At 42.8% G+C, this 27,754-nt stretch overlaps 1 protein-coding gene and 1 pseudogene across 1 annotated transcript in view; one reads left to right on the top strand and one right to left on the bottom strand.

Moving 5' to 3' along the window:
- Positions 1-27,754, bottom strand: part of PRKCE (protein kinase C, epsilon) — a gene marked incomplete at its 3' end in the record, with an annotated part of 314,978 nt that overhangs the window by 67,855 nt on the left and 219,369 nt on the right. The window contains exon 10 of the mRNA XM_008574606.1: positions 8,102-8,256. Coding sequence (XP_008572828.1) covers positions 8,102-8,256 — 155 coding nt within the window. The remainder of the gene's footprint in view (positions 1-8,101; positions 8,257-27,754) is intronic.
- The window catches only part of LOC103592020, a 43,748-nt pseudogene continuing 30,337 nt past the window's right edge, over positions 14,344-27,754 (top strand).

Here is a 27,754-nt window from a genome sequence, read left to right as displayed (position 1 = left end):
GGAACATGTTATGTTTGGGATCTAGATGATAATGCACGTGGTGTGTGGTGGGTCAGAGTCTGTCAATGAGGACACCTCTGAGGCTCAAGAAGTGACTAAAAGAAGAGCTCTGGGGGAGAAGCATTTGGGAAGACCAGAAGGGGTCCTCTCACGGGGTAGAAAGAGCCTTGTGTGTGCATCCCAGAGATGAGGCTAGTGAGAGCATAGCCGGCTTCTGGATAGCTCCGAGGAAGAGATAGAAGAGTCTGGACATTACTTTGAGATAACACAGAGCCACTGGAGGCTCCTGAGCAAGGAAGTGTCCCAGTTCCTTTGCTTTATGAGAATTAATGGGCCAGGAATGGTGGGAGAAGAGACCCAGAAGCAAGGAGAGAGAAGGGGGCAGCAGCTACCAGTATCAGTCCTTCAGCCAGTTGTCACATGACCAAAGAGAAGCAATGCCAAACAAGTGTGGTCCCTCCTGCCGCCACTCATTGTGGTACCCCCTCCTGCTCCCTTCTCCACCCCACTTCTAGCCTGAGTCATCTCAAAACAAACACGGCCAACCCAGAGAGACTGCAGGGACCAGCCTCAGACGTTCACACAGGACTCTGCTAACCATGGCAAAGCTGCTGATTGTTTGCTAAAATAATTCCTACTTTTAGTAGGTAATCATTTGTCAAAGGCATTGAAGAAACAAAATCATATGACTAAACCTTGGAGAATTTAGTCTCTGCTATTAAATACATTGCAGTAATACTTGTTCCAAGATCTCTACTTTCTATAGAACACTGCATAGTCATAAAATAATACAGTAACAGAAATATCAAATTCCCCTTCATAGGCTGGGTCCCAATGCCTCAAAATAGCCCTTGTTTGGAAGTCTCTAACCAGACAAGGTGTTTTCGTCAGTTTGTGAACTGGGAGGATACATTCATGGTGAAATTTTTGAGATGGACAAAGTGAATCTTGTCAACTGTGCACTCTGCCACTTGTGAAACTGTGTAACAGTGATAATAATAGCAGCAGCTAACATTTAGTGAGTGCTTACTCTGTAACAGCCACAGCTACAACAGCAGTTGTAACTGCTTTGCATGTATTAACTCATGTGTTCCTGACAATATATGTGTGGGGGAGGTAATATCCCCATTTACAGATGAAGAAACTGAGGTTTAAAGAACTTCCCTGCTCAAGATCATATACCTAATGAGCAGTGGAGGCAGAGTTTGAGCCCAAGAGTTCCAGGGTTGTGTTCCGAGCCACTATGCTGGGTTCTCAGTTCTATGCTAGGTACCACGAGAGACACAAAAGTAGGAGATGACAGGGTCTCTGACCGTTTTTCCTTTGAATACACATTACTAGCTGGAACACTCAAACAAATTTAATCAGGAATTTCCCTCTAGTTCCAAACTTCCTGTTTGCTCTGCACCTCCGAAGTCAATGGGAGTCAGAATTCTACTTCTGATCTGGTCAGAAATAATGTGGCTTCCTCAGCAGAATGTAAACTTGGCTTTCATCCCAACCAGCTCAGTCTCTGCTCTCTCCTCCCCTCCCCTTTATCGTGTCACAATGACTTTACTCCATACTGTTATCAGCAGGTAATACTGTATGAAATTAGTATGGGGTAAAGATGGTCTTACCCTCAAGTAAATCTGTGCCCACAAAAAAGTGACTATTCCTAAAAATCCATGCTAATATTTAGCATTCCTTTATTAGGAGGACCAGCCTTCAATTATACTACATGGAGAGGGACAGAATGACTGTCATTACTAAAATGTATATTTCCAAAATCAGCTTCTTTGCTGAAGCAAGTCATACAGGAACCAGGTGGAAGGGTGGGGTAGGGAGCTCATGAAGATGGTTGGGTACAAAGGGAGCCTTACAGAGAGGCTGAGGCACCAAACTCAGACTTTGTCGCTTTTCAATGCAAGCAGATCTGTCAGCTGTTCCAGATCATTGGTGACCATCATGTGCATCTATCAGCACTTACTTATCCTGTTCCAGAATCCCAAAGCACCCACAGGATGGAACATTACCAAAGAAAGTCTCCTTTCTCTGAAATATCACCTGATCCTGAGAGTGGGGCCCTGCTCTAGATGGGTCTTAACCTGCACAAGGGACACAGACCCCCATATGCACCAATCTGATTCTCCCAAACAGGGGTGTGACTGCACTGGCATCATCACAGGCATGTCTGCACCTCCCCAGACACTGGCTGAGCCTGAAAACAACTTCCAGAGGCATTTTTATGTCCATTAGCTTACTTAACTCTCACAATTTAGGCCAAGTCTGCAGATCTTTCCATCTTACTATATTTAATATTTATTAGCACCATTTTACAGATGTGGTAACAGAGAGATGAGGTAATTTGCCCAAGGCTACACAGATAGTGCAGTACGGGGACCTGAACCCAGGTCCTCTGTATTAATTTGCTAGAGCTGCTATGACAAAAAAACCCCACAGACTGGATAACTTAAATAACAGAAATTATTTTTTCATAGTTGTAGAGGCTAGAAGTCCAAGACCAAGTTGCTGGCAGAGTGGGTTTCTTCTGAGGCCTCTCTCCTTCTCTTGCAGATGGCCCTCTTATCCAGGTGTCTTCACATGGTCTTCCCTCTGTGCTTGTCTGTGTCCTAATCACCTCTTCTTATAAGGACATCAGTTGTGTTGGATTAAGGTCTATGCACATGACCTCATTTTGCCTTAATTATCTTTTCAAAGGCCCTATCTCCAAGTACAGTCACATTCTCAGGTACTGGGGATTAGACCTTCAACATATAAATTTGGGGGGGGGAACAAAATTCAGCCCTTAATACCCTCTCACTCCAAAACCCTTTGATTTCCACTCATCCAACCAATATTTATGGAGTCTAGTCAGTGGCAAGGATTGCATTCCACACTTCTCCAAATGGTTTTCTCGTGTAATTTTCAAAACAGTCCAAAGAGGTTTGTGTTATAATTCCCATGGTACAGTGAAAAAACTACATTCCAAACAGTTTAATTATTCTACCCAGGAAAACACAACAAAGATGAGACAGACACAGGATTCAACCCCAGTCCTCTGACCCCAAACTCAATGCTGTCTCTAACGTACAATTTTGCTTCCCACACAAAACCGTGGCCGGTAGCAACAGGGACAGGGGGACCTGACAGTGGCAGTGAAGGTGGTGGGATCTGGCAAGATCTCCTTCCTTGGAAAGATCATAAATCCTGTGGATAATAACAGTATCTACCTCATAGGGTTAGTATGATGATTAGATGAGTTAATACGTGCAAAGTGCTCAGAATAGCATCTGGCGCATAACAAAGGCTCAATAAGTATTATTACCGTTGTTGCTGCTGCTATGGCCGTCATTGTTGTTGTTATTATTATTGACTTCTGGATACAGAGGTTTGATTAAATACCCACAACTACTTTTCTCTCCTTCCCAAAATTACAGTCAGAGATAGAGAGAAAGAGAGAAAAACAATAGCAACACGATTTTGGAAGCTGGAAAGCAGTGGATGAGTAGTAAACGACTCGGTAGATCCAAGAAAGCTGAATCCTGGGGCCGGCCCGGTGGCGCACTGCTACAGTGCGCTGCTTGGGAGTGCAGCGGCGCTCCCGCCGAGGGTTCGGATCCCACATACAGACCGGTTCCCGCTCACTGGCTGAGCGAGGGGCGGCCACAACACTGAGGGTTGCGATCCCGTTGCCGGTCCCAGTCCGGTACGGGTGCGACACTGAGGGTTGCGATCCGTTGCCGGACACGAAAAAAGACAAAAAAAAGGAAAAAAAAAAAAAAGAAAGCTGAATCCTGAACCAGCAATGGGGGGAATCATGAACAATCAAATTTACTTTGCAGCATTCCATTTCCCTCCCCCAAAGCTCAGAAGTAAGCAGTAACAATTACCTCTGGAGATGGTGATGTGGAGAGAGATAAAATAGAGATTTGGTTGAAAAAGCAGTTATAAACCCAGATTCTCTTCTTTTCTCTGCACCTCCCTTCCCTGTATACTATCTCCTTGTGCAAACTTGGGTGAAATACTGCCCAATTTTGGCCTCCAAGTTCCATATCTATAAAACAAAGGAGTTGGATCATATAGTCTCCGGGGCCATCCCTAACATTCATCATTCCCACCAGGGTAGCTGATACCTTCCCATTAGAGACTTAGCCCTTAGATGCTCAGGACTTTCATATTAAAGTATCATTTTCTACAACAGGTGTGGGAATGCTGACAGCTGAGAGCAAGGCTCTGTGGGGAAGATGATCCCCAAGTGCCCTCAGTGACTCTCTGTGGGTCAGGTGTTAGAAGACTGGGCAGGCAAAAGGAAGGGATCACTCCACCTCCTTTTCCTCCCCTGCTTTGCATTAGCTTTAAATAAATAACCTCAACATGTACTGAAAGGAGATGAGACTGTAAACATTAGACCTTCCAGTTATTAATGAAGGTTTAACTGGACACCTTCATCAAGTCAGGGAATCCCTAACTGTGCCAATGATTCCAGGGATCAAGGAGATAATTCCAGGGATCAAGACACACACTTCACTCTTCGACTAGGAGGACAACAAGACCATAGTTTATATCAGAACTCTGAATGCGTTTTCCAGGGAGGCCCGGTGTGGAGAGCACAGCTGGAGACCTCAGTATATCCCCAGCTCCTTCTAGGAAAACTCCTCCTAAGCCCCTCCTTTTGGCCTTTGTCCTCCGGCTCTGGAAAGAACAGAATATTTAAGACTAAAGTTTATATGGTACGCTGAATTTTATTCACTAAATTTTGTTCCCTGCTCTTAATTCTTATTTGATTTTTTATAGACAACATGGTCTAGAAAGTCTCTCTAAACACCTCCTGAGTACAGAGGGGTCTTGGCCGGACCAAGGCAGCAGCTCCCTCTCTCCTCTTGTGTCCCCACTGCCCAGTTCTGGCACTGGGCACATGACAGGCACCAGGGAAGACTGACTCTTGGGGAATAATGATGATGGCTCATTAAAGATTGAAAGGCTTGGAGAATTTAAGGAGCAGGAGAGCTTTGTAACTTACAACATCCACCTCTGATGGATAAAGACAAAATTTTAGTGCTCAAAATGACAAATGTTAATCATTCATGATACTTTATATAAATAAAATGCCTTGTCATTTCCTACTTGTTTTTGTGTCCTCTCCCACAATCTGACTTCTAGCAACCCCTCTCATAAGAAGACAAAGAAGATATTTTCTGAACTTCAGAAATGGAAACCAGTCACAGAGTGGTTCCACAATTTGCTCAAGAAGATTTCTCGAAGGAGTGAGTGAGTCAATTCAGTAAACTATTGCAAACATTCAGTAAATTATTGCAAACTAGCCAGGGAAAAAGAGAAGAAGACCTTGCAGGTCCAAGTTTGAGAAGGCGAGATTAGAGGAAGACTGGATATTGATCTATGGGAGTTACTGGCATACAAGAGTCATTGAAAGCCATGGGAGACTGAACTTGCCCAGGGAGAATATTTAGGGTAAGAATAAAGAGGGTTGAAGGCTCTGGAGAAAACCAGCACTTAGAGAATGGGGGCAGGGAGGGAACAGGCCCACTAATCAATACAGAGATCAAGGAGAAATGGTCAGGGAGAAGGGAAGGAGAGAGATAGGGACAGAGAATGATTCATAGAAGCCAATAGACAAGAGCGGTCACAGGTGTGGTGAGAGGAAATCATTCAGTTAGGAAAGCAAAAATGTAAGGGAAGGTCAAGTTTTGCAGTACCTGGAATGACAAGCTAAAGAGCTTGAAGCTGGACTTGAAAAGGCAGGGTAATAAGTGTCATGGTGTACAGCACAAGATGGTCAGTCAGTTACACTTCCTGTGTCTGTCATTTACCAAGCATGTCCTTGGAAAAATTACTCGAGGTGAGTCTCTGTATCCCTGCTAGTAAAATGGGGATGATTGTACCTACTGTAACTGGGATGGTGCAGGGATGATGTCTCAAGGAACGGCAGTTCTTCTTGTCACTGGCACTGCCTTGACTACAATGCACTATCTTGTTGTATGAATAATATTTTCACATATTCAACTCCTGCATCTCTATCTAGCTCACAGATTGCTTTGGGAACAGGGATTGGGGTTTGAAACTAACTGAAGCCAGTGGTCATATGTTGATATTTACTATGTGCAAGACAAGAAGAGCATGCAGAGTAAGAATAAAAGAAGATCAAGGGTTTAAAAAAAGAAGAAATGGCCCTTAAGAGAGTTTGCAACTTAGTGAAGGATTCACAAAGATGCCTAATCCAATGCAAGGTGAACAGTTGTAGGTGCAGCAATGAAAGTCTCAAATTGCAATTCATTTGTAAATGAAAGTGTGGGGGACGGAGAGGCTCACGCTACTGATGGGACTAGGTTTCCTGCAGGTAGGCAGTGTTGCATGTGGATTCTGGGCTGGACAGGGGAGGTCCACAAGCATGGAGGGGGGCATAAGCATAGCAAAGTTAGAAAGTGGCCTGGTGAGTTTGAAGAAAGCTAAGAAATTTGGTGGGCTCAAAACAAGTTGTCCCCCAATGCCTCATGCCCTGGTATAATCCCACAGTTCTCTTCCCTTGAGTAGGGTGGAATCTGTGATTTACTTGTAATTGACAGAATATGGCAAAGGTGATGTGATATCACTTACTGTGATTATGTGACATGATGCATGCGGCAAGGGCAAAGGGATTTTGCAAATATCATTAAGGCCCCTAATCATTTAACTTTGAGTTTATCAACAGGAAAATTATCTTTGTGAGCCTGATTAGAATCTTTTATAAGAAGATCCAGGCCTTCCCTCAAGTTAGAGACTTGAAGCAGGAGAAACTTTCTCTCCTGCTGGCCTTGAAGAAGCAAGCCACATGAGTTCTAAAGCTGCAAGGAAAACAATTCTGCCAACAAGCACATGAGCTCGGAAGAGGAGCCCAAACCTAAGATGAGAATGCAGTGTGGCTGACACCTCAACCACAACCTTGTGAGAACCTGGGCATGACCTAGATAGGCCTTGCCTGCATTCCTGACCCATGGACACGGAGATAATCAATGGGTGTTGTTTTCAGTTTGTTGTCACTGGTTACGCAGCTCTAGGAAATAATACATGGACTCCCATTGTGGAGGTCCAGGAATAGCCGGCTAAAAAGTGTGAGCTTTATTATGTGAACCACTGACTAGCGAGGCCTGCTTTAGGAAGCTAAGAGATGGCAGAAGGAAGGAAAGCCTAGGGTGGAGTTCACTAGAACCCTTAGTCAAGGCATTGCTCCCAGAAGCAGGTCAGAAAAGTTTAGGTGAGTGACTAAATTCTGGGATAAACTCTTTCACCCAATTAAAAAAAAAAAAAAAAAAAGAGGAGGAAGCAAAGTCTGAGTAAGGAAATTGACAGTTACTGAAAAAACTTTAAGGAACTTTAGTGTCCTTGTTGCTAATTTTAAATATTTACTCCTCCCAGAATTCCTGACCTCACAGAAGAGCTTGCGTAAATAGTTTTGCTCCCTTACTGGAAAATTAGCGTGTGTGTGTGAGTGTGTGTGTGTGAGTGAGTGAGTGTGTGTGTGTGTGTGTGTGTGTGAGAGAGAGAGAGAGAGAGAGAGAGAGAGAGAGTGTTTCTTGGAAGGGGACTGGGCAGTAATAAAGGACTAGATGATCGGCAAAAAGTCACTTCCTGTTGGATATTGTCTAGTTCCCACCCCCCACCCCAGATCATAAACCCCCGGACCCCCCAGCAACTCCTCCTTCCCTGATTCTATCTCCTGGAGACGACTAAGCCAAACAAACTCAGGAAGTGGCAAGAGATTGGGGAGGAGAGGAAGTTCATGGCACAGAAGGAAAAAGAGAGTACCTCGATGTTCAAGGAAGAGGGTGGGGAGAGAGAAATGAAGGTCACCCCAAGGGTGCTCGGCGCCAAGCCTTTAAAATGTCATGCTTGAGCTTTAACTGGCACAAACAGTGGGTCAGATCTCTTGGGGCCATTCAAATATCAACGTTCACAGTGATAAACAGCCCCCAAAAAAGTCCTCTGTAAGCAAATTAAAACAAACAACCAGTCTAAAGTGGGCTGCTAAGAGACCAGTTGGGCAGGAGCCACAGTCAGTCCAAGTGTCTGCAGAGCTCCTTGCTTTTTTCACTTTCAGGAAGGAGAGGAGGAGAGAACAGGCTACCTGTAGATGACCCCATGCTGGTGGAGGAACATGAGGGCTGACGTGACCTCCGCAGCGTAGAACCGGGAACGGGGCTCATCGAATTTTCGGGAGCGCTGAATCTGGAACATGAGGTCTCCACCGTTTACATATTCCATGACGAAAAAGAGGCGGTCCTGAAAGGAGAGAAGAAAATGCCATGGAGGTCATTTCACAGCAGCTGCCCACAGAGGCCAGCCCCAGGTCAGAGATGACCAGGACTCAAGGGGAAGAAGGCTCAATGACGGGCGAATGCTGGTAGCCTGGGATCCAGAAAGACGACAGGTGAGAAAAGCACACAGTTTAGGATATAAAGTGATATTTTAACATCTCTTTCTCCATCTTACTTCTGTGGGCATCAGCTTGATCTAGCGGAAGAAGCCTAAAATTGACAGAAAGGAGACCTGGGTCTTTGATTTGCCACTGATTTGTAGTGTGGCCTTGGACAGGTCTCTGCCCTTTTGGAGGCTCCAGTTACCTTTATCTGTGCAGTAGGTCAAATAATTATCCTACAAAAGATATCCAGGTCCTAATCCTTAGAATGTGTGAATTTTACTTTATATGGCAAGAAGGATTTTGCAGATAAGATTAAGTATCTTGAGATGGGGAGATTATCCTGAATTACCAGGGTGGCTTTAAATATAATCACAAGTGTCCTTATAAAAGAGAGTCAGAGAGTGATTTGAGAAAGGACGAGGAGGCAGTGTGACCACGGAGGCAGAGACTGGGGGGAGATTATCCTGAATTACCAGGGTGGCTTTAAATATAATCACAAGTGTCCTTATAAAAGGGAGTCAGAGGGTGATTTGAGAAAGGACGAGGAGGCAGTGTGACCACAGAGGCAGAGACTGAAGTGACGCAGCTACTAGCCAAAGAATGCAGGCAGCCACCAGAAGCTGGAAGAGGCAAGGAACAGAGACTCTGCAGGGAGAACAGCCCAGTCAACACCTTGATTTTGGCCCAGTGATGCTAGTTTCAGGCTTCTGGCCTCCAGAACTGTGAGAGAATAAATTTCTATTGTCTTAAGCTACCAAGTTAGTCCTAGGAAAGTAATAAATTGTAACATGGAATAATGAGACTGTGAGACCCCCATTGCCTGTGAGGGCCACTTATACTTTGGAGATGTTCCTTCTAGGACTCCTATGGAATCTTCCATCAGGGCAGCCTTCAGAATGGTCAGACCACAGTCATACCTCATTGGGGGTGGCGCCTTCTCATCTGCAATCCATGATAATGTGGGGAGAGGACGAACTGAAAATCACTTTTGCAGAGTTTCTTGACTATTATGTACTGAGCTCCTAGCATGTGGTGCTAGCAGCGGGGCAAAGAATTACAAGTCATCACAGCCCTGGGGGGCTTACATTCCATGGGGAATGAGCAGAATAAAATCAAAATAGCACAGTGCATTAACAACACAAGGTTTAAGGCTTCAGAGAAAGGGGAGCTCTCTGACCTGGAGGGCTATGGAGGATTCTAGATGGAGCTAGGCTTTGACAGAAAGAGAGGGTGGGGGAGGCAGGAACCAATGCTGGATGTGGGAACACAGTGAGCGTGCAGGGGCCAGTAAACTGAACAGACCTGCTGGGGAGGAAGGTTCACAAAGAAAACGGTGAGGTTTGAGAGGCCAGAGGGGCAGAGTACATTCTTAACATACAGATATAGTCTAAGTGAAGCTTCCAGGAGGATTTTAGCATATTGTTTTCCATTAAGATTGAGCAAAATTTACCAGTAATACTTCTTTATTTATGAAGCACATCTACTTTATTACTGGCATCTCTTTGAAAGTAAGTCCTTCTCCCCCACCACAATCTCCAAAATTATCCCAGCTTCACTGGAATTCACAAAGGGCCTAGGGTCTAGTTTCTCTTCCATTTGTCTTGCGCCTCCCCTTCAAGGCCTGCCTCCTTTTCTCCCCAGAGTACAGTTTTGCACTCAGAAGTACATGAGCTGCCTTGCTGACTATTCACCCAACCACCCATTCTCCATTTAGATTCTCCTTTCAAAAATCAAATGCTCAGGCCAAACCCAGCCCAAGGAAATCAGCATCCCTGCAGGTGGGACCCAGGCCTCGGTAGTTGTTAAAGCTCCTTGGATGATTCCAAACTGCAGCCAGGGCTGAGAACCACTGACTCTCATCCACTGGTCCCTGTTGAGGTATTTTGCATCTGTGCAATAAAAGGACTATAAATTATTCCAGTCTTTATTTCTGTCTTTTTAAGGATTCCCCCAAGAAGAAGGGTTCTTAAACCTGGACATCAGAATCACAAAAGGGTTTGTTAGAACGTGGATTCCTGCGCCCCTGCTGTGGATTGAACATCCTACCAAGCTCATGTTAAAACTTAACCCCCAATGTGGTGGTGGAAGTTGGGCCTTTAAGAGGTGATTGGATCCTGAGGACTGTGCCCTCAGTTAATGGATTGATCCATTCATGAAGTAATGGGTTGATGTTTTAATGGGTTGTCATGGGCATTATTCTGATGGCTTTAAAAGGAGAGCAAGTGAGGTTAAGAGGTTAGCTCTCTTGCTCAGCCCATTTCTCTTGCCATGTGATACCTTGTGTTGCTTTGGAGAGTCACCACCAAGAAGGCCCTCACAAGATATGCCCCTTGGACCATAGATTTCCCAGCCTCCAAAACTGTAAGAAATCAATTTTATTTCTTCAAAAATTGCCCAGTTTCAGGTAATAATAATGGACTAATATAGCCTATCACCCAGAGTTTCCAATTCAGAAGATCGGGGTAGAGCCTGAAAATCTTTCTGTAGTAAGTTCCCAGGTGTTGATACTGCTGCTGGTCCAGGGACCACACTTTGAGAACCTCTGATCTAGAGTACTTGGGGCAAGCCTTTCACACGGCAAGTCCAGCCGCATCATTCATTGAACACTGCCCTCGTCTAGCTGAACCACACCATCAGAAACTCCTGCTAAGTTCCCAGGTGTTGATACTGCTGCTGGTCCAGGGACCACACTTTGAGAACCTCTGATCTCGAGTACTTGGGGCAAGCCTTTCACACGGCAAGTCCAGCCGCATCATTCATTGAACACTGCCCTAGTCTAGCTGAACCACACCACCAGAAACTCCTGTTGCCCTGCCCATTCTGTTGTCACCAACCCTGCACTTGGGCTGTAGCAACAATGGAGTATTTCCCTGACTCGGTTTGAAAGAATCCACATCTCTAAAGGGGAAAAACCTCCCCTCCCCACCTGGTTGCTTTTTATTCTACCAACACAGGACACACAGCATTTAAAGACAGGGGCTGTGGAGTGAGAAAGAAGAGCTCCCACTCCAACTTCATCACTTACTGGCTGTGTGATCTCAGGCAAATGACTTCATCTCTCTGTGCTCAGTTTTCTGATCTGTAAAAATGAGAGTGATAATAGGACCTGCCTTATAGACTTCTTATGAAGATTAAATTATATGTTAAAATACCTGGCTCATAATTGGTCCTCCATGAAGACTGTCCGTGACTATTGTTATTGACAGTATTATAGCTGTTTTATTATTATCATTATTGAGTCTTCATTTTTTCTGACCTCTCAATAGCTTTCTCCCCTGACCACCTTCTTCTAGCACATTTGCTTCCCTTGGCTTTCAGGCTAGTGTCTCCCTATGCTTCTGTCTGGGTTTTTTCTGCCTCTCTTGGAGGCTTTCCTTTCCCTGGCAATTAAATGTTGGAATCCCACAAGGCTGGGCTCTAGGCTCTCCACTTTTCTCCTTCTGTAGTTGCGGGATCTCAACCATACCCACAGTTTCTAGTGCACCTCTCTTCACAGATGACTCACAAACTTAGATCTCCATCCTAGGCCTCTGCTCCAAACACCGGACCCACGTACCCAGCTGGGTTTCTGACATCTCCCTCTAGATGCTTCAAAGGCACTCAAAGCCAATGTGTCCAAAGCTGACTCCATCTTTCCCAGCAAACTGATCCTTATCCAGGGTTGCTTGTCTCAGGGCAGGGCTTCACTCTTCGGCCAATTTTATGTTGGAAACCTGGAGTCATCCTTTGTAACTCACTGTCCCTTTCCCTTCTATCCATCACCCCGTCACTTTACCTACTGTACCTCTGCACATATCTCTGTGGTTCCTGTTACATTTGTCTATTTCTCTTCATCTTCACCACAATCATGACCACCATTCTGGCCCAAGCAATTGTCATCTCATCTAGATTCTTGCAAGTGCCTTGTTACTAATGCAGTCCACTCCAGTCCTCCCTCCAAATGTTGGTAACACAATAGGCAGAGTGACCCTGCTGAAATGGAAATCTGATTATAACCCATCCCCTTTCCTCCTCTCATTTTACTGCTTAATTCTTTTAAAGACTTCCTGTTACTCTTAGAATAAAAAGAAAACTCCTTAATATGCCTCAAGGTTTGTGTGACCTTCTAAGTCATCTCTCTTCTAACTGTCTGTTATTCCCCATGGCTATACCCCCTGCTTGGGATGTTTTTCCCACTTCCCTCCCCTTATTAACCAATCCCTCCTCATCCTTCAGATTTCAGTACAGCCACCTGTCCTTCTAGGAAGCTGTCCCTGACTTCTCTGACAAGGTCAAGTCCCCCTAATATGTGCTATGCTTTCTGTTGTAACATTCAGCACAGTGGAGTTTATTTGTGTAACTGATTTATGACTTTCTCCTCCAGTAGTCTGTATGCCTCATGAGGGCAGAACTGTTGGTGATTTTGACCTGATTTTTTTTTTAAGGGAACTAGACTAACCTGAAAGAGAAGCTGCTATAATTCCCTTTAAACATAAGTATCATGTGCATAGAAGAACTAAAAAAGGTTAGGGGGATATAAGAGAGAAATGGAAGCAAAGGGCAGTCTAATATTTTTATCTGCAAATTCTTAGTGCTCAGTGAGTTCAAGGTGAGTCGGCCTGCTATGTGAGCCTCCTGCCCATGGAATCTGGAGATTTGTAGCCCACTCTGACCATCTCAGCTATAGAGGGTCTGTCTGCATCAACAACCCAGTACTTGATTACAGCCTTGAACACTTATTTTGTTCCATGGATAGGTGTCTTCACTTCTCAGTGAGATGTTCAGTCCTTTGAGGAACGTATCTTATTCTTCCTAGCAACCCCAATAAACACTAGCTCAAAACTCTGCACCTAAGAGGCACTCGATACAAATCCGCTCATCCAACATTCACTCCAGTGAGCATCACAAGAGGAGGAACTTTTGTTGCTTTGGTTCCTCACTGCATCCCTAGCAACTAGAATTGAGCTTGACACACAGTGGGTTCCCCATACTTCTGTGCTGAGTGCCTGAGTTCCTGAGCATCTGCCATGGATGAGCCTCCAGTTGCTAGAAATTCAAAAGTAACCCAGAGTTGGTTTCCCCGTGTTATTTCCATTGTTAACCTCATTTTTAGCAATTCTAACTTTGGATCCCTTTGAACTTTAGTTTTAACCTGCTTTCTACTCAATGTAGCTTGATGTGCATGACCCCAAAGCAAAATCAACCCTTTTTACATGTTAGAGACATTTTAAAGCAAGATACGTCTTTCACTTCTCTTCCCTCTATTCAGTGCGTTTGGATTGTTTCTGACCTCCAAATCTAACACATTTGAGAACCGTGTTTTGATGCTGAGTGAGAACCTCAAGTCATTCTGGGAACTGCTTAATTACATAAACTGAAATCAAAAGAAAGCTGGCAAACCCAGCGGCTACTCATTAATCCCCTCTTGGCATCGGTAGAAAACAAAACAAAACAAAAAACCAACTTCCTGGTAAAGTAAGCAAATATGTTTTCTGAGGTAATCAAAGATGGTAAAAGCCTTACTCCACCTTGTCCTGCCTTAATCTCACCTGAATGTCTAAAAAGTTACGGTCTTGTGATAGCAAGTAAAATAATAAAATTAGGAGAGAGATTAAGTGTCACGGCCATTTAGGGTAAGAATAGTCAATAATGACCTGTAAGCTGGAAAGGCCACACTGCGTGTTTGAGATTCCCATTGGGCTCCGTTTTCCCAGAGCACAAACCTTTCCTGCCTTTGAAAGGAAAACTAGGCCCGCCCTGCCCATCTCTCAAGGTGTGATGGATAGCCAGAGGCTTCCTCTCTGCAGCACTGCATGTCCTGCCAGTTGGGTTTGTTTGGACACACGTTGTCCATCATTTGTTAGCTGTTTATATGTGCAAAGATTCTATCGCTTTTAAATCAATTTCACATGAGTGCCCAACAAAAGACTGGACTTGGAACAGTTCGCCTTGGGTGTGCTAGTGACGGCATGAACGACTCTCCAAGGTACCTTCTAAGGAAATCACGGGTCCCCATTTCACACTCTGAAACTTCTCCTTTTCCCCTCCATGCCTACATCGTCTGACTTATTAACAAGGCTTTGGTTTCCAAGAGCTAAGATTGAACATAGGAAACCAGAGAAAGCCACAAAAAATGCTACATGCTGCACTTTACCGTATGAAATCAGATTGTGAAACCTCTGGATCTGAATTGTACCTTCTTAGCCTCCCTAGAGAATAATCATCTGCCATCCAGGCCTCATCGCTTACAGAAGATCGTGATAAGAAACAGTCATGTGAAAACTGTGTATTTTCCATAATACGATGGTATTGATGGAACTGGCCATTGCTATGAGAAGTTGGTTGAGATAAACCTGAATGGGGGGAAAGACTGCACTTGAGTAAAGTCTTGGACAATGCAAGGCAGGAGGAAGAGAAGGCCTGGCACGTTAGAGGCACAGCCTTGAAGGGCAGAGTGCGTCCAGTAAAAACAACGTGCCATCTGGGCACTGTGAATAAACCCTGGATATGGGTAGGAAGGAAACAGATGGGTGGTGGTGTGGGTGGCGGGGAAAGGACCCTGGAAATCTTCTGAGTTGTGAAAATGGCATAACGAAAGTTCATTTTAAAGGAAAACTATTCTGAAAGCAGAGTTCAGGATGGACTGAAGGAATCAGGCTGAAGTTACCCCATCGCTTCTCCATTTCCACTGTCCTTAACATTTTGTCATCTTTGGAAAAGGAAAACAAGCAACCTCCTTCCTTGCTCTGAACTGAAGTAAAGAGCCAATCGCTTTGGGAAACAACCAAACCAATTTTATTTCCCCATTTCTGAATGTTAAGTCACAAAGAAAGTACAGCCATCATTAAAATAAATGAAAAAATGGTAAATAACGAGTGGGACTTGCCGGCTCTTAAGGAGGTGCACCGCGTCTCACTGGTGTCAGAGTCCTGCCAACTATGTATTGTTGGAAGGTGTGTGTAGACGATAAAACGAAACAAGAAACAGGATCTTTTCTTCTTATTGGGTACTTACCTGTCAATTTCAGAGAATAAAAGTCTCATCTGAATGAAAATTAGTTAGTTATGTAAATCACCTTCATAACATTGTGCAAAGAGTCATTTCCACATGTTCTCAGCCATTCTTCTAACAGGCCTTCTCTCCCTGCTGCCTCCCACCGCTCCACGCCTTAGTCAAGCATAAGGACTCTGTCGTGGTCTTTCCCCAAATTCAGAGTTATCACAACCAAGTTCCTACAGCAATGGCCAATTCTATTCACACCAATAGTAGGGTGTGAAATAGAAAATGAGTTTTCACGTGGATGCTTCTTTTTTTTTTTCTTTCTAAATGCAATGCTGTTATTTTTATTCATTTCTTCTTTTTTAATCATTTTGAGGTAGAGTGGACATATAAAAAGGCTGTGCGTATTTAACATTTACAACTTGATGACCTTGGAGATAAGTAAACACCCATGAGACCATCATCACAATCTATGTCACAAACATATCCATCACCTCCAGAAGTTTCTTCCCATCCTTTTTATTATTTTTGTGTGTATGTGATAAGAACACTTAATATAAGATTTACTGTCTTATAAGTACCTAAGACAGTATTGTTAATTCTAGGTACTGTGCTGCACAACAGATCTCTAGCACTTCTTCATCTTGCATAACTGAAACTTTGTACCCTCTGACTAATACCTCTCCAATTCTCCCTCCTCCGGGCCCTGGCAACCACTGTTCTTTTCTCTACTTCTATGAGTTCGACTATTTCAGATTCCTCATGTAAGTGGAATCATACAGTATGTGTCCTTCCTCTGTCTTGTGTCACTTAGCATACTGTTCTCCAGTTATTGCAACATGATGTCGCAAATGGTACGATTTCCTTCTTTTCTAAGGTTGAAAAATATTTTGTTGTATGTAGACACAGTTGTTGCTAATAATGATCCTCTATAAGCCAGAGAGGGTAGAGTCCACCCTACTTTTGGTAAAAGGGGAGATGCCTTTTTTCTTGGGGAAAGACTTAGCCCAATTAGATTTGGCTAAATAGTAAATATTCCACACTATGGCCTGTTGGTTGAGAAGGTATAAACATCATTCATGTACATGTGATACTTGTTTCCAGTTGCTTAAAACTATGATTATTTGACTTAAACAGGATGCCCCAAGTTTAAAGTGACCTAAAGCAGCACCAAAATGACTCACTCAATAAAACTCAAATAAACATTTCCTGTCTCTGATTAGAGCTGCATTGAGCCCAGGGAACAACCTCAAATTACTGCCACCCTGCCCCATACACTTCCATCCATGTGCGAATGCCAGAGGAAAGGAGAAGGATTTGGTCCAACCAGAGAACACTTTCCTTTTACAGGGGTCATCAGCGCCTTAGGAAAAAGAAGTTTCTATTACATGATATGACAGTAAGAATGGAACAGCCTCCACCTAAGCTACATCTTGGTAGAGCTGACCACAAGAGCAATCCCACAAACACAGTAGCATCTAAAGTTAAGCAGGAATGGCATGTCATTAGTTTCCCCTTTGAAAACGACAGAATCAAGAGAGTTTAGAGGGGGAACCCGGCCAATGGAAAGCACAGCAATGCTGTTCTGTAGAGACTCTTTCTTTTCCTTTACTGCATGAGCATCATCAATGTCCAGGATGACTCATCACCTTCCCGTGCCATGGCCTCCCCCTGGTTTCACCCCACTGGCTGCTTTCTCCATCAGTCACCACTCATGGGCCATGGCTTCTGGCCTCTGTCCTTGGCTGTTCACCTGGACTCCAGAAGAGCAGCATGGCTTCAGAGACCTCCCTCTCAGTCATCTGGGCAACTTAGTGGCCTGGTCATCTTGCAGAGGTTTCATGCTCTGTGGAGGGCCTGTGGCCCACCCACAACATGGTCTGCCCTTTCTAGGCACGTGATAGCACAGGCCAAATCTCTCTTTGATGCTACCAACAAAGAATTTAAACAGAAACAAAAAAATTGGGTTTTTTTGGGGGCTCATTGGCACCAGTAGTCAGCTGTTTGAAGCCAAAGCTATAGAATGTTCCTTGTACATCTTTTTGAGCACAGGAATAAAAGTATTCTTGTTTTAATCCCATTTCTCCAACTCAGCCAAATATGGTTTGCCCTTCACCATCGCTCTTCTCAAGAGCTCAGACTGTTCCCGACAATTCAGCTTGTGGACTGCATCAAACTCTGCTTGTTTCTCACTTGAATGCTTTTCTGTGTCCCAGCAGGACATAAATGGCCAACAGCTGGTGTCCTCATCTGTCTAGTCTCAGTGCACCTGTAGCTCAGTCAAGAAGAACTGAAGAGCCTCCCTGGTCTCTACCTCATGGCTGCTGGAAGTGGCCCCACATAGAACTGAAGCAGCCCACATGGCTGCTACTCTGATTCCAGAATCTCAGAAGCCACCTTATCATTTCTTGTGTCCACACAAAAAGAAGCCCTTACATAAGTCATGCTGAAGTTCTGATTTCCAGGAGGCTCATGCATTGAATACTGTTGTAAATAAAGCCTGCAGTCCTGGGTTAGGGCAATCCTTGAACCATTTTATTGCTGCTGCTGCTGCTGCTGCTGCTACTGCAGAAAGGATTGGTTGACTCAGTGAAAAGCAATCAAAGAAACTTTTTCACTCTTGTGTTTATAAAACAAATAACCAGTTAACTGAATTTCTGCTGCTGCTACTGCAGAAAGGATTGGTTGACTCAGTGAAAAGCAATCAAAGAAACTTTTTTCACTCTTGTGTTTATAAAACAAATAACCAGTTAACTGAATTTTTCACTTTACAACCAGCTGTCAACATTACAATAGTTCTTTTCTTACTCTTTTCTTTCCTAAGGACATGCAAAGTTCTCGTGACAGTTTTAAAGATAAGCAAACGCCAGAAAACTGACCTTAAGTAAAGAAGGTACATCAATATTTTCCTTCAGTTTGGGGGAGAAAATATAACCTTCTTTGGTGAAAATATTTAGTTCGATCACATCATACAAAGAGTGAAAACGAGGTGCAAACGCCAGAAAACTGACCTTAAGTAAAGAAGGTACATCAATATTTTCCTTCAGTTTGGGGAAGAAAATATAACCTTCTTTGGTGAAAATATTTAGTTCGATCACATCATACAAAGAGTGAAAACGAGGTGCCCCTTCATACCCCCCCAACTGAGTGTAAGAGTCAGAACTGATCCTACCTATAAGAACAACCACACAGTGAGAACATCTGTTTGGCCTGCAGACTAGACAACAGGTGTGCGCACTGTGCTCTCTGCTGCAATTATCCGGGCATCCAATGAAACCTTCTCCTCCTGGAATACTGGAAGGAAAGTGCCTTTCTTCCATTCCAAAGTGTACCCATTCACTAGGACCTGGCTCACACCTGGTAAGCTCAGCCACACCGACCTCTTCCCTTCCTGATCTGCCACAGAACTTCCTGGCTGCACCAGATTGGGCCCTTGGTTATTCTCAGAACAGTCTTTAGTAGAAGCAGGACAGAGTCCAGGATGCAGGGAGCAACTGCTCCTGATGCTTCTGTTGGGCTTTGCTGGTCAGACCACATGGTCAGTGTGGTATCTGATTCTGGGCACCACATTTGACCCTGACAAACTAGAGTTCATCCAGAGGAAGGCAAACAGGAGGTAGGGAGAAGCCAGGACCTGGGAGGAGCAGCTGAAAAAAGTGGCAATCGCCAGCCCCAGTAAATCCAGTCCTAGAGGAGACCGACAGTGTGAACCGAATGAATGAATAAACAAATGAACTAACCATCAAACAAAGGAATGAACTGAAGAGAAACTCTCTTAAAACATCTGAAGGCTTTCCATGTTGGAAGGAGATTTGGTCTGTGTTACTGCAGAGGCCAAACTAAGACCAATGAATAGATGATGTAGCCAGAACCCTTTAATTACAGTATAGAAAAGACTTCTGATGACTCCATCCCTCTGTCCAACACTGGATCCTGCTGCCTTGTTCTCAGTGAGTTCCTTCCAACCTGAGGGATGATCACCGCAGGGCTGTTAACAGAAATACTCTTTATTCATTGAGAGGCTGGACCAGATGAGCTGGCTGAGTGTCAGAATCCTTTGGTAGCATTTTAAAGCATACAGATATCCAGGCCCTTCTATTAGAGCTTCTAACTCTAGGGTGGCCCTGGGAATGTATACTTATTTTTAAATTTCCTAGGTAGTTCCTAATGATTAGTGAGTTTTAGGAACCAGTGGATGAGGCAACTGCTGGGATGACATCTAACATCAGGATTTGGTGACTTTATTGCATTTTATTCTGCATTTTCCTCTAATAATTTCATGTGTTGGTAAATCCAGCTTAAAGTGTAAATTCTTGGACCAGTGGTTTCTAGTCTTCTATCCCAGCACACTAATAGACAAGGTGCACTCCCATCAAAATCATGGCTTTCTACAATGAGAGTTTATCCTGGAGTTACCATGGCCATGTCTCCTGAATCTGGCTGTGTCCCCATAACGCTTAACACCAAGTTGGGCTCATCCAAGCCATTCTGGTAATGCCATAACAAAACACTTACTGTGTAGCCAATACTCTGCTGCACTGTGTTTTTGTAATTGTAGGCCCATATAAAAATCAAATCAAGGGCCTAAAGTTCCCACCAATAGCTAGATAGCTATTTTTCCACTACATAATTGTATTCCTTGTCCTACTTGGCTGACTTTTAGTCTATAGACGTGTTGCTGGATTCATATGCATGGCTGCCCCAAACTAAATAAACCGTTTCATGATGGCAAGAAAGAGTGACATCTCCACTCTGCTAGATCCCCTTTCATGTTGACTCCTTTGATAAAGCCGAACTTAAAATGTGCTAATCTGGGGGAAACTGGCAACTTGGAAATAATACACTAATGTACACATACAACTCAGTCCTGTGGATTCTGAACACTTGATCACATTGTTTTAAATCTTAAGTGGAATAGTTGGAGGTGCCAGGCATGCTGAAGAGGATTTCCATACCACTTCACTAATACTTTCATCTGATGACAGACAGAGCATGAAAGGGGGTTATTTGATTACTAAATTCTTTGATCTCCATATTTCTGCTTAGGTTTACTCTGAATGCTGAGCAGTGTGGTGAGATAAACTTAGGAATATTTGGTGTAATAGCACAGGGTCCTCTGCAAGAATTGTTGAGCCACTGTTGTGCTATTGTAGGAAGGTGCTAAATTCCCGCATGTGTTGTTTATTTAAAATATATGAGCACAGACTCTAGTCAACACCATGTAGTACACATTAAGCAGGAATAGATGCTTGCAGAAGCAGAACAAAAACAGCCTGTGTTTAATCTGTTCACAAACCTTTTGTTCTTAACTACCTGGAAAGGTGGTGATATAAACAAAGCAGGTGAGAGTTTCAGGACTGGGTTGAAGCTCTGGTATGGACTGAGGGCCCACAATTTGGATAGGATGCTGGTCTCTCTAAATGTAGAAATCCATCATCTAAACAGATTTGTTAATGCCAGGAATGAGAAAAAAGATAGGAGCTTGGAAACCTAAACTGAAACGGTTCATGATTTAATTGCAGTCAATTCCTGTTTGTAGTACGCTTTCTGTGAGTGTTTAAAAATTTTCTGATGGCTCTCCCATCCTCATCCTCACCTGGATAATATAGTGATCCAAACTCAGCCTCTAGACCCAGACTTCCTGGGTTCAAATCCTAGCTCAGCTACTTACTGGCTGTGTGAAGTTGGACAAACTGAGGCGTTGGTTTCCCCATCTGTAAAATCGAGATTCAGTAATAGCTACCTCATGGAAAATTAAATAGATTATCTTCATTGTAGGTGCCTGGCCCAAAAAACTGCTCAGAAAAATATTAGTTCTAATTTTTCATTCACAACCATCCATTTAGCAGTTGCATATGGTTCGGCGATGGACAGATTTCAAATCAGCCAATTAGTTTGCATTTATAGAGGGCTCTGAAAAGTCTATGCTTTAGTTGGAGGAATGAGAAACTCCAATGAGATAAGAATTAACACCATAGAATGGTATTTTATTATTCATGAAGGAAGCCTCCATGCTTTCTTCAGCTCTTCAGCTGGGACTTAAAGTAGGAAAGGCATCAAAACAAATAGGTTTGGGTATCCCAGGAGCAGGAAAACGATGAAGGTGTAGAGATTGCTATGCGTTTGGTATACTTAAGGAACAGTACGGAGACTTAGCTGTTTGGAGCAAACCATCTCCATCTTGGCCTTTTTTTTTTTTTCTTAGGAAATTTTAATCTAAAGCAAATGTGAGGTGACAATTAACAAGTAAAGATTAACAATGGTTATCATTTACTACACAGCTACTGTATGTCCAGTATGAGCTACTTTTCCATTATGCAAGAATCTTGAGAAGATTTCTCGATAACTTCGTATAATGTATGCTATACGAAGTTATTACGCCTTTTTTTTTTTTTTCTTAGGAAATTTTAATCTAAAGCAAATGTGAGGTGACAATTAACAAGTAAAGATTAACAATGGTTATCATTTACTACACAGCTACTGTATGTCCAGTATGAGCTACTTTTCCATTATGCAAGAATCTTGAGAGCAGGTGTTAATATCTACATTATATACAAGGAAACAGAGCCTCAGAGGAGCCAGTTGACTTGCCCACAGCCACAGAGCTAGTAGGTAGTACAACCAGATTTTGAGCCCAGATTTTGTGACTCTTTTACAGCAGGAGTCACCCTCAACACCTTTCAATAAAGCTGTCAATAAAGCTTGTGTTTTATTCATCAAAAATAAAGGTGCTTAAGGCTAAGATTCAAGAATATGTGTCCAGGTCTGCACATTAACCCTCTGCTCAGGTTATATTTACAGAGGTGGTGCTGAATCTCTAGGACACAAACTCTGCTGCTTTTTGAAGGAGGATGACAGTTCTCCCTCTGACCACAGGACTCCTGGCCTTTTCGAGAGTCAACCTAGGGTTTAGGGGAAGACACTGTAATGTCTTTTACACAGTGGTCTGCTCTCTGGCAAACTGCACCAACTGGACCACCACTGTAAATCTGTAAGAGAGGAAAAGTCCTCTGAGTGGGCAGGGAAACACTGGTGTCAAGACCCACAGGATACACAATAACAGAAGCAAACACCACTCTCACGTCCGTCGGCAAAGTACCACTTTGCAGTACTATAGGCAAAATTAAGGTTAGGATTTAACATTAAGGAAACTCCATTCTTCCCAGCTTATTGGAGCAGCAAGATGGGAAGTAAGGGTAAATTGCCAATCTGTGGATTATTGAAAGTCGAAATAGCAGTCTTAACTTTTTATATCCCTGAAGGCACTATTATACGGAAGTCACCAAGTAAAACTAAAATAATATTCAAAATTCTTTTTTTTACCAAGACTTACAAATTTGTGCTAATTTTATTATTACAACAGCAATGCTATTGGTATTAATGATTAGGCAATGATATAGGTTGAAAAAATTTTTCCCATTAAAATGGTTTACTGGTTTATAAGAGCACATATAACTTTGTAATGTGGAAATCTGAATGTCCTGATAAATGCCAGATAAATGAATTGATTCAAAGTAGTGAAAACTGATCTTTTAAATGGTCTTACTTAAAACATATAAATGAGTTTTATGCTTTAGACTGTAAGGTGTTCGTTCTTGTTATTGATTTAAATATGTTCTTGCAAGGCAGGCACTTTTTAAAAATTCCTACCTAAGGGCTGGCTGGTTAGCTCAGTTGGTTAGAACGAGGTGCTGATAACACCAACATCCAGGGTTTGAATTCTATGCTAGCCAGCTGCCAAAATAAATAAATAAATAATAAAACAAAATAAAATCCCTACTTATAGAAATATACCAGATGCATAGCACACCATTACCTAGACCGGTCCTATCCTCAGTCTTCAGAAACCTCTTCAGAGAGCAGTTCTATGACTTCAGTTTTAACAGCTATGTGACTGGCAATTTGGAGAAATTTCATCCTGCAGGTGATTAGCAGCAGGTAAGTGAGAATTTGGAGGGGACTACTGTGTCAAAGACAGTCTCCCAAATGCCCAGATGTGTCTGCTCACTAATGAGCATGCCACTTCTCTTCCTCAAAGGGTCTTCCTTGTTATTTGGAACAAAGTCTAAATTATCAGCAACACTGCTTTCCAAACTTTAGTATGCAGAAGTGTGAAGTATGCATAAAACAAACGTACTTCACAAGGCCTGGTTTTCCAAAGCCTTGCAGTTTCAAATATTGACCTTGCAAAGGACAGGAAATTTTCCCCAGGCTATATAGTCTCTGTTGTAAGATAAAAAAATTGTAACACAGCAAGGTTGCTGGCTCAAAGACAGACAGGTTACTGATTGATATATAAAGATACTGGGAAATTGCTATAAGAAGAGAATGTTTGCTAAAATCAAGTTTTTTTAGTGGATCTACTTAATTGCATTATAGAATGTCACCTTGCTTGTCTTACTGAATGTTACCAGCTTCTATTGTTAAACTTGTTAAATGGTATTTAGCAAAACCCCCACCTATGTTCTCTTCCTGTAACTTCCTGGTCTGGAGAATAAATGCGGGAGGAGAACCCCAATTTGTGGTTAATTTCCCAAATGGAAGGAATGCCTCTATCTTGAGGGTTCCAGGAGATTAACCCCTTTTCGGGGCTTCTCACTGCTCAGAAGAGATGGGCTTTGAGTAATCTTTGGTGGCTCCGTCACCCAGGGCGTAAGGGGTGACAAATCCGTGAGAGGCAAAGCAACACATAAGAATAAACTGGACACTTTTTAAAAACACTCTTTTTAAAAATATTCTGAGTCTGTAGGTCTAGGTTAGGACCTGAGATTCTGCATTTCTAAGAAGCTCACAGGTAATGTGGTGCTGCTGGTTTAGAGATTACATTTTGAGTAGCACATGTTAGACTTCCCCCAATCTGGCAGTAATCTACATTTCAACCTGATGTCTGACAATTCCCTACTTGAGCTGATTTCTTTTCATAACCCAACCACTCCTTGCTATTGATCACCTCTGAAGCATCCAGACAACTGCTCCAAGTCCCTCCTCTGTACATGTCAAACACTTCCTATTCTCCTACTCCTTGGTGATGCCTTTTCAAGTAAAAATAGTCCTCAGAGAATTCTTCCTCTTCTGAATTCATGGCAATACTTAAACTACCCATCTGATGATTAATTCTATCCTGTGCATGACAATCTTATACCTTTGCCTTATACTGTTAAATTGGAGAGTGTTTTTTAATTTCATGTTACTTTTCTTTTTTTTTTTGACCAGTAAGGAGATCACAACCCTCAGCATGGTGTTGTAAGCACCATGCTCAGCCAGTGAGCGCACCAGCCATCCCTATATAGGATCAGAACCCACAGCCTTGGCGCTACCAGCGCCGCACTCTCCCGAGTGAGCCACAGGGCCGGCCCTCGTGTTACTTTTCTACCCTATTTCTCCAGCTGGACTTTCTCAGTCCTTAAGAGCAGGAACCATGCCTAGCACATATTAGTCAACCAATAAATAATCACTGGTTAGTTAGACATATCAATCAACATATTTAATATAATTTTGGTTCTGCTCAGCTAAGATTGTCTGAATCACCGAGGTGAGTGAGCACCATTATTCTAGACAACCCAGTTCAACACTGTTTTATGATATTGGTTCCCAAAGCAGCCCCTGAGGTCTCTTTCTGAACCCTTTGCTGTACCTAATAGAGTAGGCATGCTCACCAATTAGATGGCTGATTACTTAAGTGGCTCATCCAGATGCAGACCAGCTAAGGTTTATATACATTCATGAACCTTCTTTTAAAAATCATAAACGGGGATTCTACCCACCAATGATGTAAAAGTGCAGGCAAACCACCAGAGACTGTCTTGAACAATGAAAACAGAGGTTTTTCAATTGCCTTCTGAGTAATTCCTTTACTTAGTGAAATAATCAGTAAGCTGGTAAGGAAACCCTGCTGTTAGCTGCAGTATTATGCAAAAAGTTCTCTTGCAATACTGACCTATGAACAATCCAATGCCAGGAAACTCTAATAAAAAAAAAAAAAAAGCCTGGAAAACTGGTATATTTCCAGATTCACATGACTTTTATTGTAGCCCCATCTTGCATCAGATTCTTGGTTTGCCAAGTTTGGAGGACAGCTAAGTAATTATTATCAAGTGGACTGGCTTCATAAAGATGGGCAATCCCTCAACTTTGGACCTCCAGGCTCTGCTTTAAACCAACTGGAAGTTTTGTGCTTTAATTTCATGAATACCAATCAGTCCTTGGCAGATATTTTGTGAGTACTGAATAGATGCAAGCAGTATGTCTCCAACACATAAACTGCTCCTACTTCATCTTTCTCTCAAAACTCTAAGACCTGTCTACCCTTGAAATGATATTGGGTGGTTCATTTTGTACCATGTAGGCTGGGCCCACCTCTGATATGCACTGAACATGCAAATGAAACAGGGAAGACTGCAAGGGAGCAAAGGCCAGACCATAACACAAAACTCACCTCCGTGGGCTGACAGGGACTCCCCTCACCTCTCCCTCCTAGGCAGGGCCAAAACCGTCTCTCAGATGCCACCACAGGCCATTTCTCATGACTCTAGACCACTGTGTTAAGTACTATTCTTTTCCCATTAAACAAAACTGTTTGAACCAAATTATTTTGATGAACAAGACCTCACTGTACAGTGTGTGTCATTCATTTGGCACTTGTGCCAATATGATATGGTGATATCTTGGGACCAGGCTGACATTCTGTCTTTATAAAAAAGTGCATTGCTTGGCCAATTAACAGCCAATTCAAATGCTGAAAATTGTTTAATAACTTAAAAACATAAAATTTTTGAGCACTTCAATAATATCCACCTATTTAACAAATTTGCGAATTAGAATAACCCTTATCTTTTTATCATGGCAGTCTCCTCAGAATCTCTACCTGGCAACAAATTGTTAGCAGTTCTAATTCCTGTCCATGCACATAAGTCGTATAATGTTATCTCTCTGAACATATTCCATATAATTCAGATCAACCACCAGTTCTAATTGCCCAAATTAGTTTTCTTTTGCCATGTATCTCTGTTTGGATAAGATAAAACTCTGCCAACTTGGTTAACACAGAAGCATCCACAAAAGAATATTCTTTTAGGTTGGCTTCCCACCAACCCAAAGACAGACCTTACCACAGAACTAACTCTTCTCTTGCCTGTGAAGACCAGGACATCGTTCCCACGTACTTATAACCAGGGGTCAGCCAGTGACAACAGTTGGCTGTAGCCTGACAGCACAGCGAAAAACTCCGGCCTTGCTCTTATTTTCCAAATAGAAAATTTATGAGAGACAGAGACAGATCAGCTCACGGACTATGCCGCAAGCCCTCGAAATAACTTACTTTCACAATTTATTTGAACAAAATGTACTGGGTAATATAAAGTTGTTAAATGAATGTAAGTCAAAGATTCCTAATTGGGACTACATTGGTTCCCTGCTCTTTTTCCCTGGAGACTGGAAAATCAAGATACAACGTTCAGTCTTGGCCAGTTCAACCTCTGCTTATCTATTTCCATTCATAAATTTGGGGGGATGGAAAGGAAGGGAAAGAAAGTGAGATCTAAAGTGAGGCAGGTGACTCCTTGTACTTCGATATTTCCTTTGGGGTGACTTAGCCAAGCCGGCATTCAAATGGGTGTGTTGGCAGAAACAGGGGAAAACAGATACAACAAAACAAAGGAAAGGAAGTTTACAAATGCTTCCTCTTCACCCGATATTGTACAGAGTTATCTCATCACCCCGCAGCCTCTACGGCCCCTCACCACTTCCAGATCCTTCCTCTAGGTCACAGGTTGCTGCTCTCACACCCTCTCGAGGAAATGCCAAGGTTAAAATGGCGGTTGGGTGGGCTAAGAGCATCCAGACCTTTGGAATGTCTGTGAAACAGTCTCTGGAAAGATACTGGATCTCTGCAAATGGGTGGAGGGAGGGCAGTACAGTCTCAGAAAGGATATTTAGACAAATCAAACAGCAGCGTTCCGCCAGTCCTATATACATAAGGCAAGAGTGTGTTATCTTCCCAAGAGACAACGCCATCAGCTAAAGCATGAATCAACTGGTCTGCTCTATTTTCTAAACTTGCGCAAACACTTTCCTGGAATCTGCAACATGACTCAAAGCACCTATGATCATTTGTGGCTCGGAAATATATAAAGATATTTTAGGATAATTTTCCAATTGGAAAATATTTAAGTTTTCTTTTTTACATATGTTTCTGCTGTCTACTGACATCAGGTCTTGATCATGAAGATAAAGCAAAGACCCATCGTTAAGTATCTAATTCTAGAACAGGAAGGTAAAAGGGATTCTGCTAAAATCTGAAAAGTTATTTCTCCAGATTTAGTTACCACAGATCTTATCTGAACTGTGGCCCACAACACAAATAACTTCTGGTTATTCAGGGGG

Source organism: Galeopterus variegatus, unplaced genomic scaffold (assembly GCF_000696425.1).
Source record: "Galeopterus variegatus unplaced genomic scaffold, G_variegatus-3.0.2 Scaffold1073, whole genome shotgun sequence".
Lineage (NCBI taxonomy): Eukaryota > Metazoa > Chordata > Mammalia > Dermoptera > Cynocephalidae > Galeopterus > Galeopterus variegatus.
This window is presented reverse-complemented; position numbering and strand designations above follow the sequence as displayed.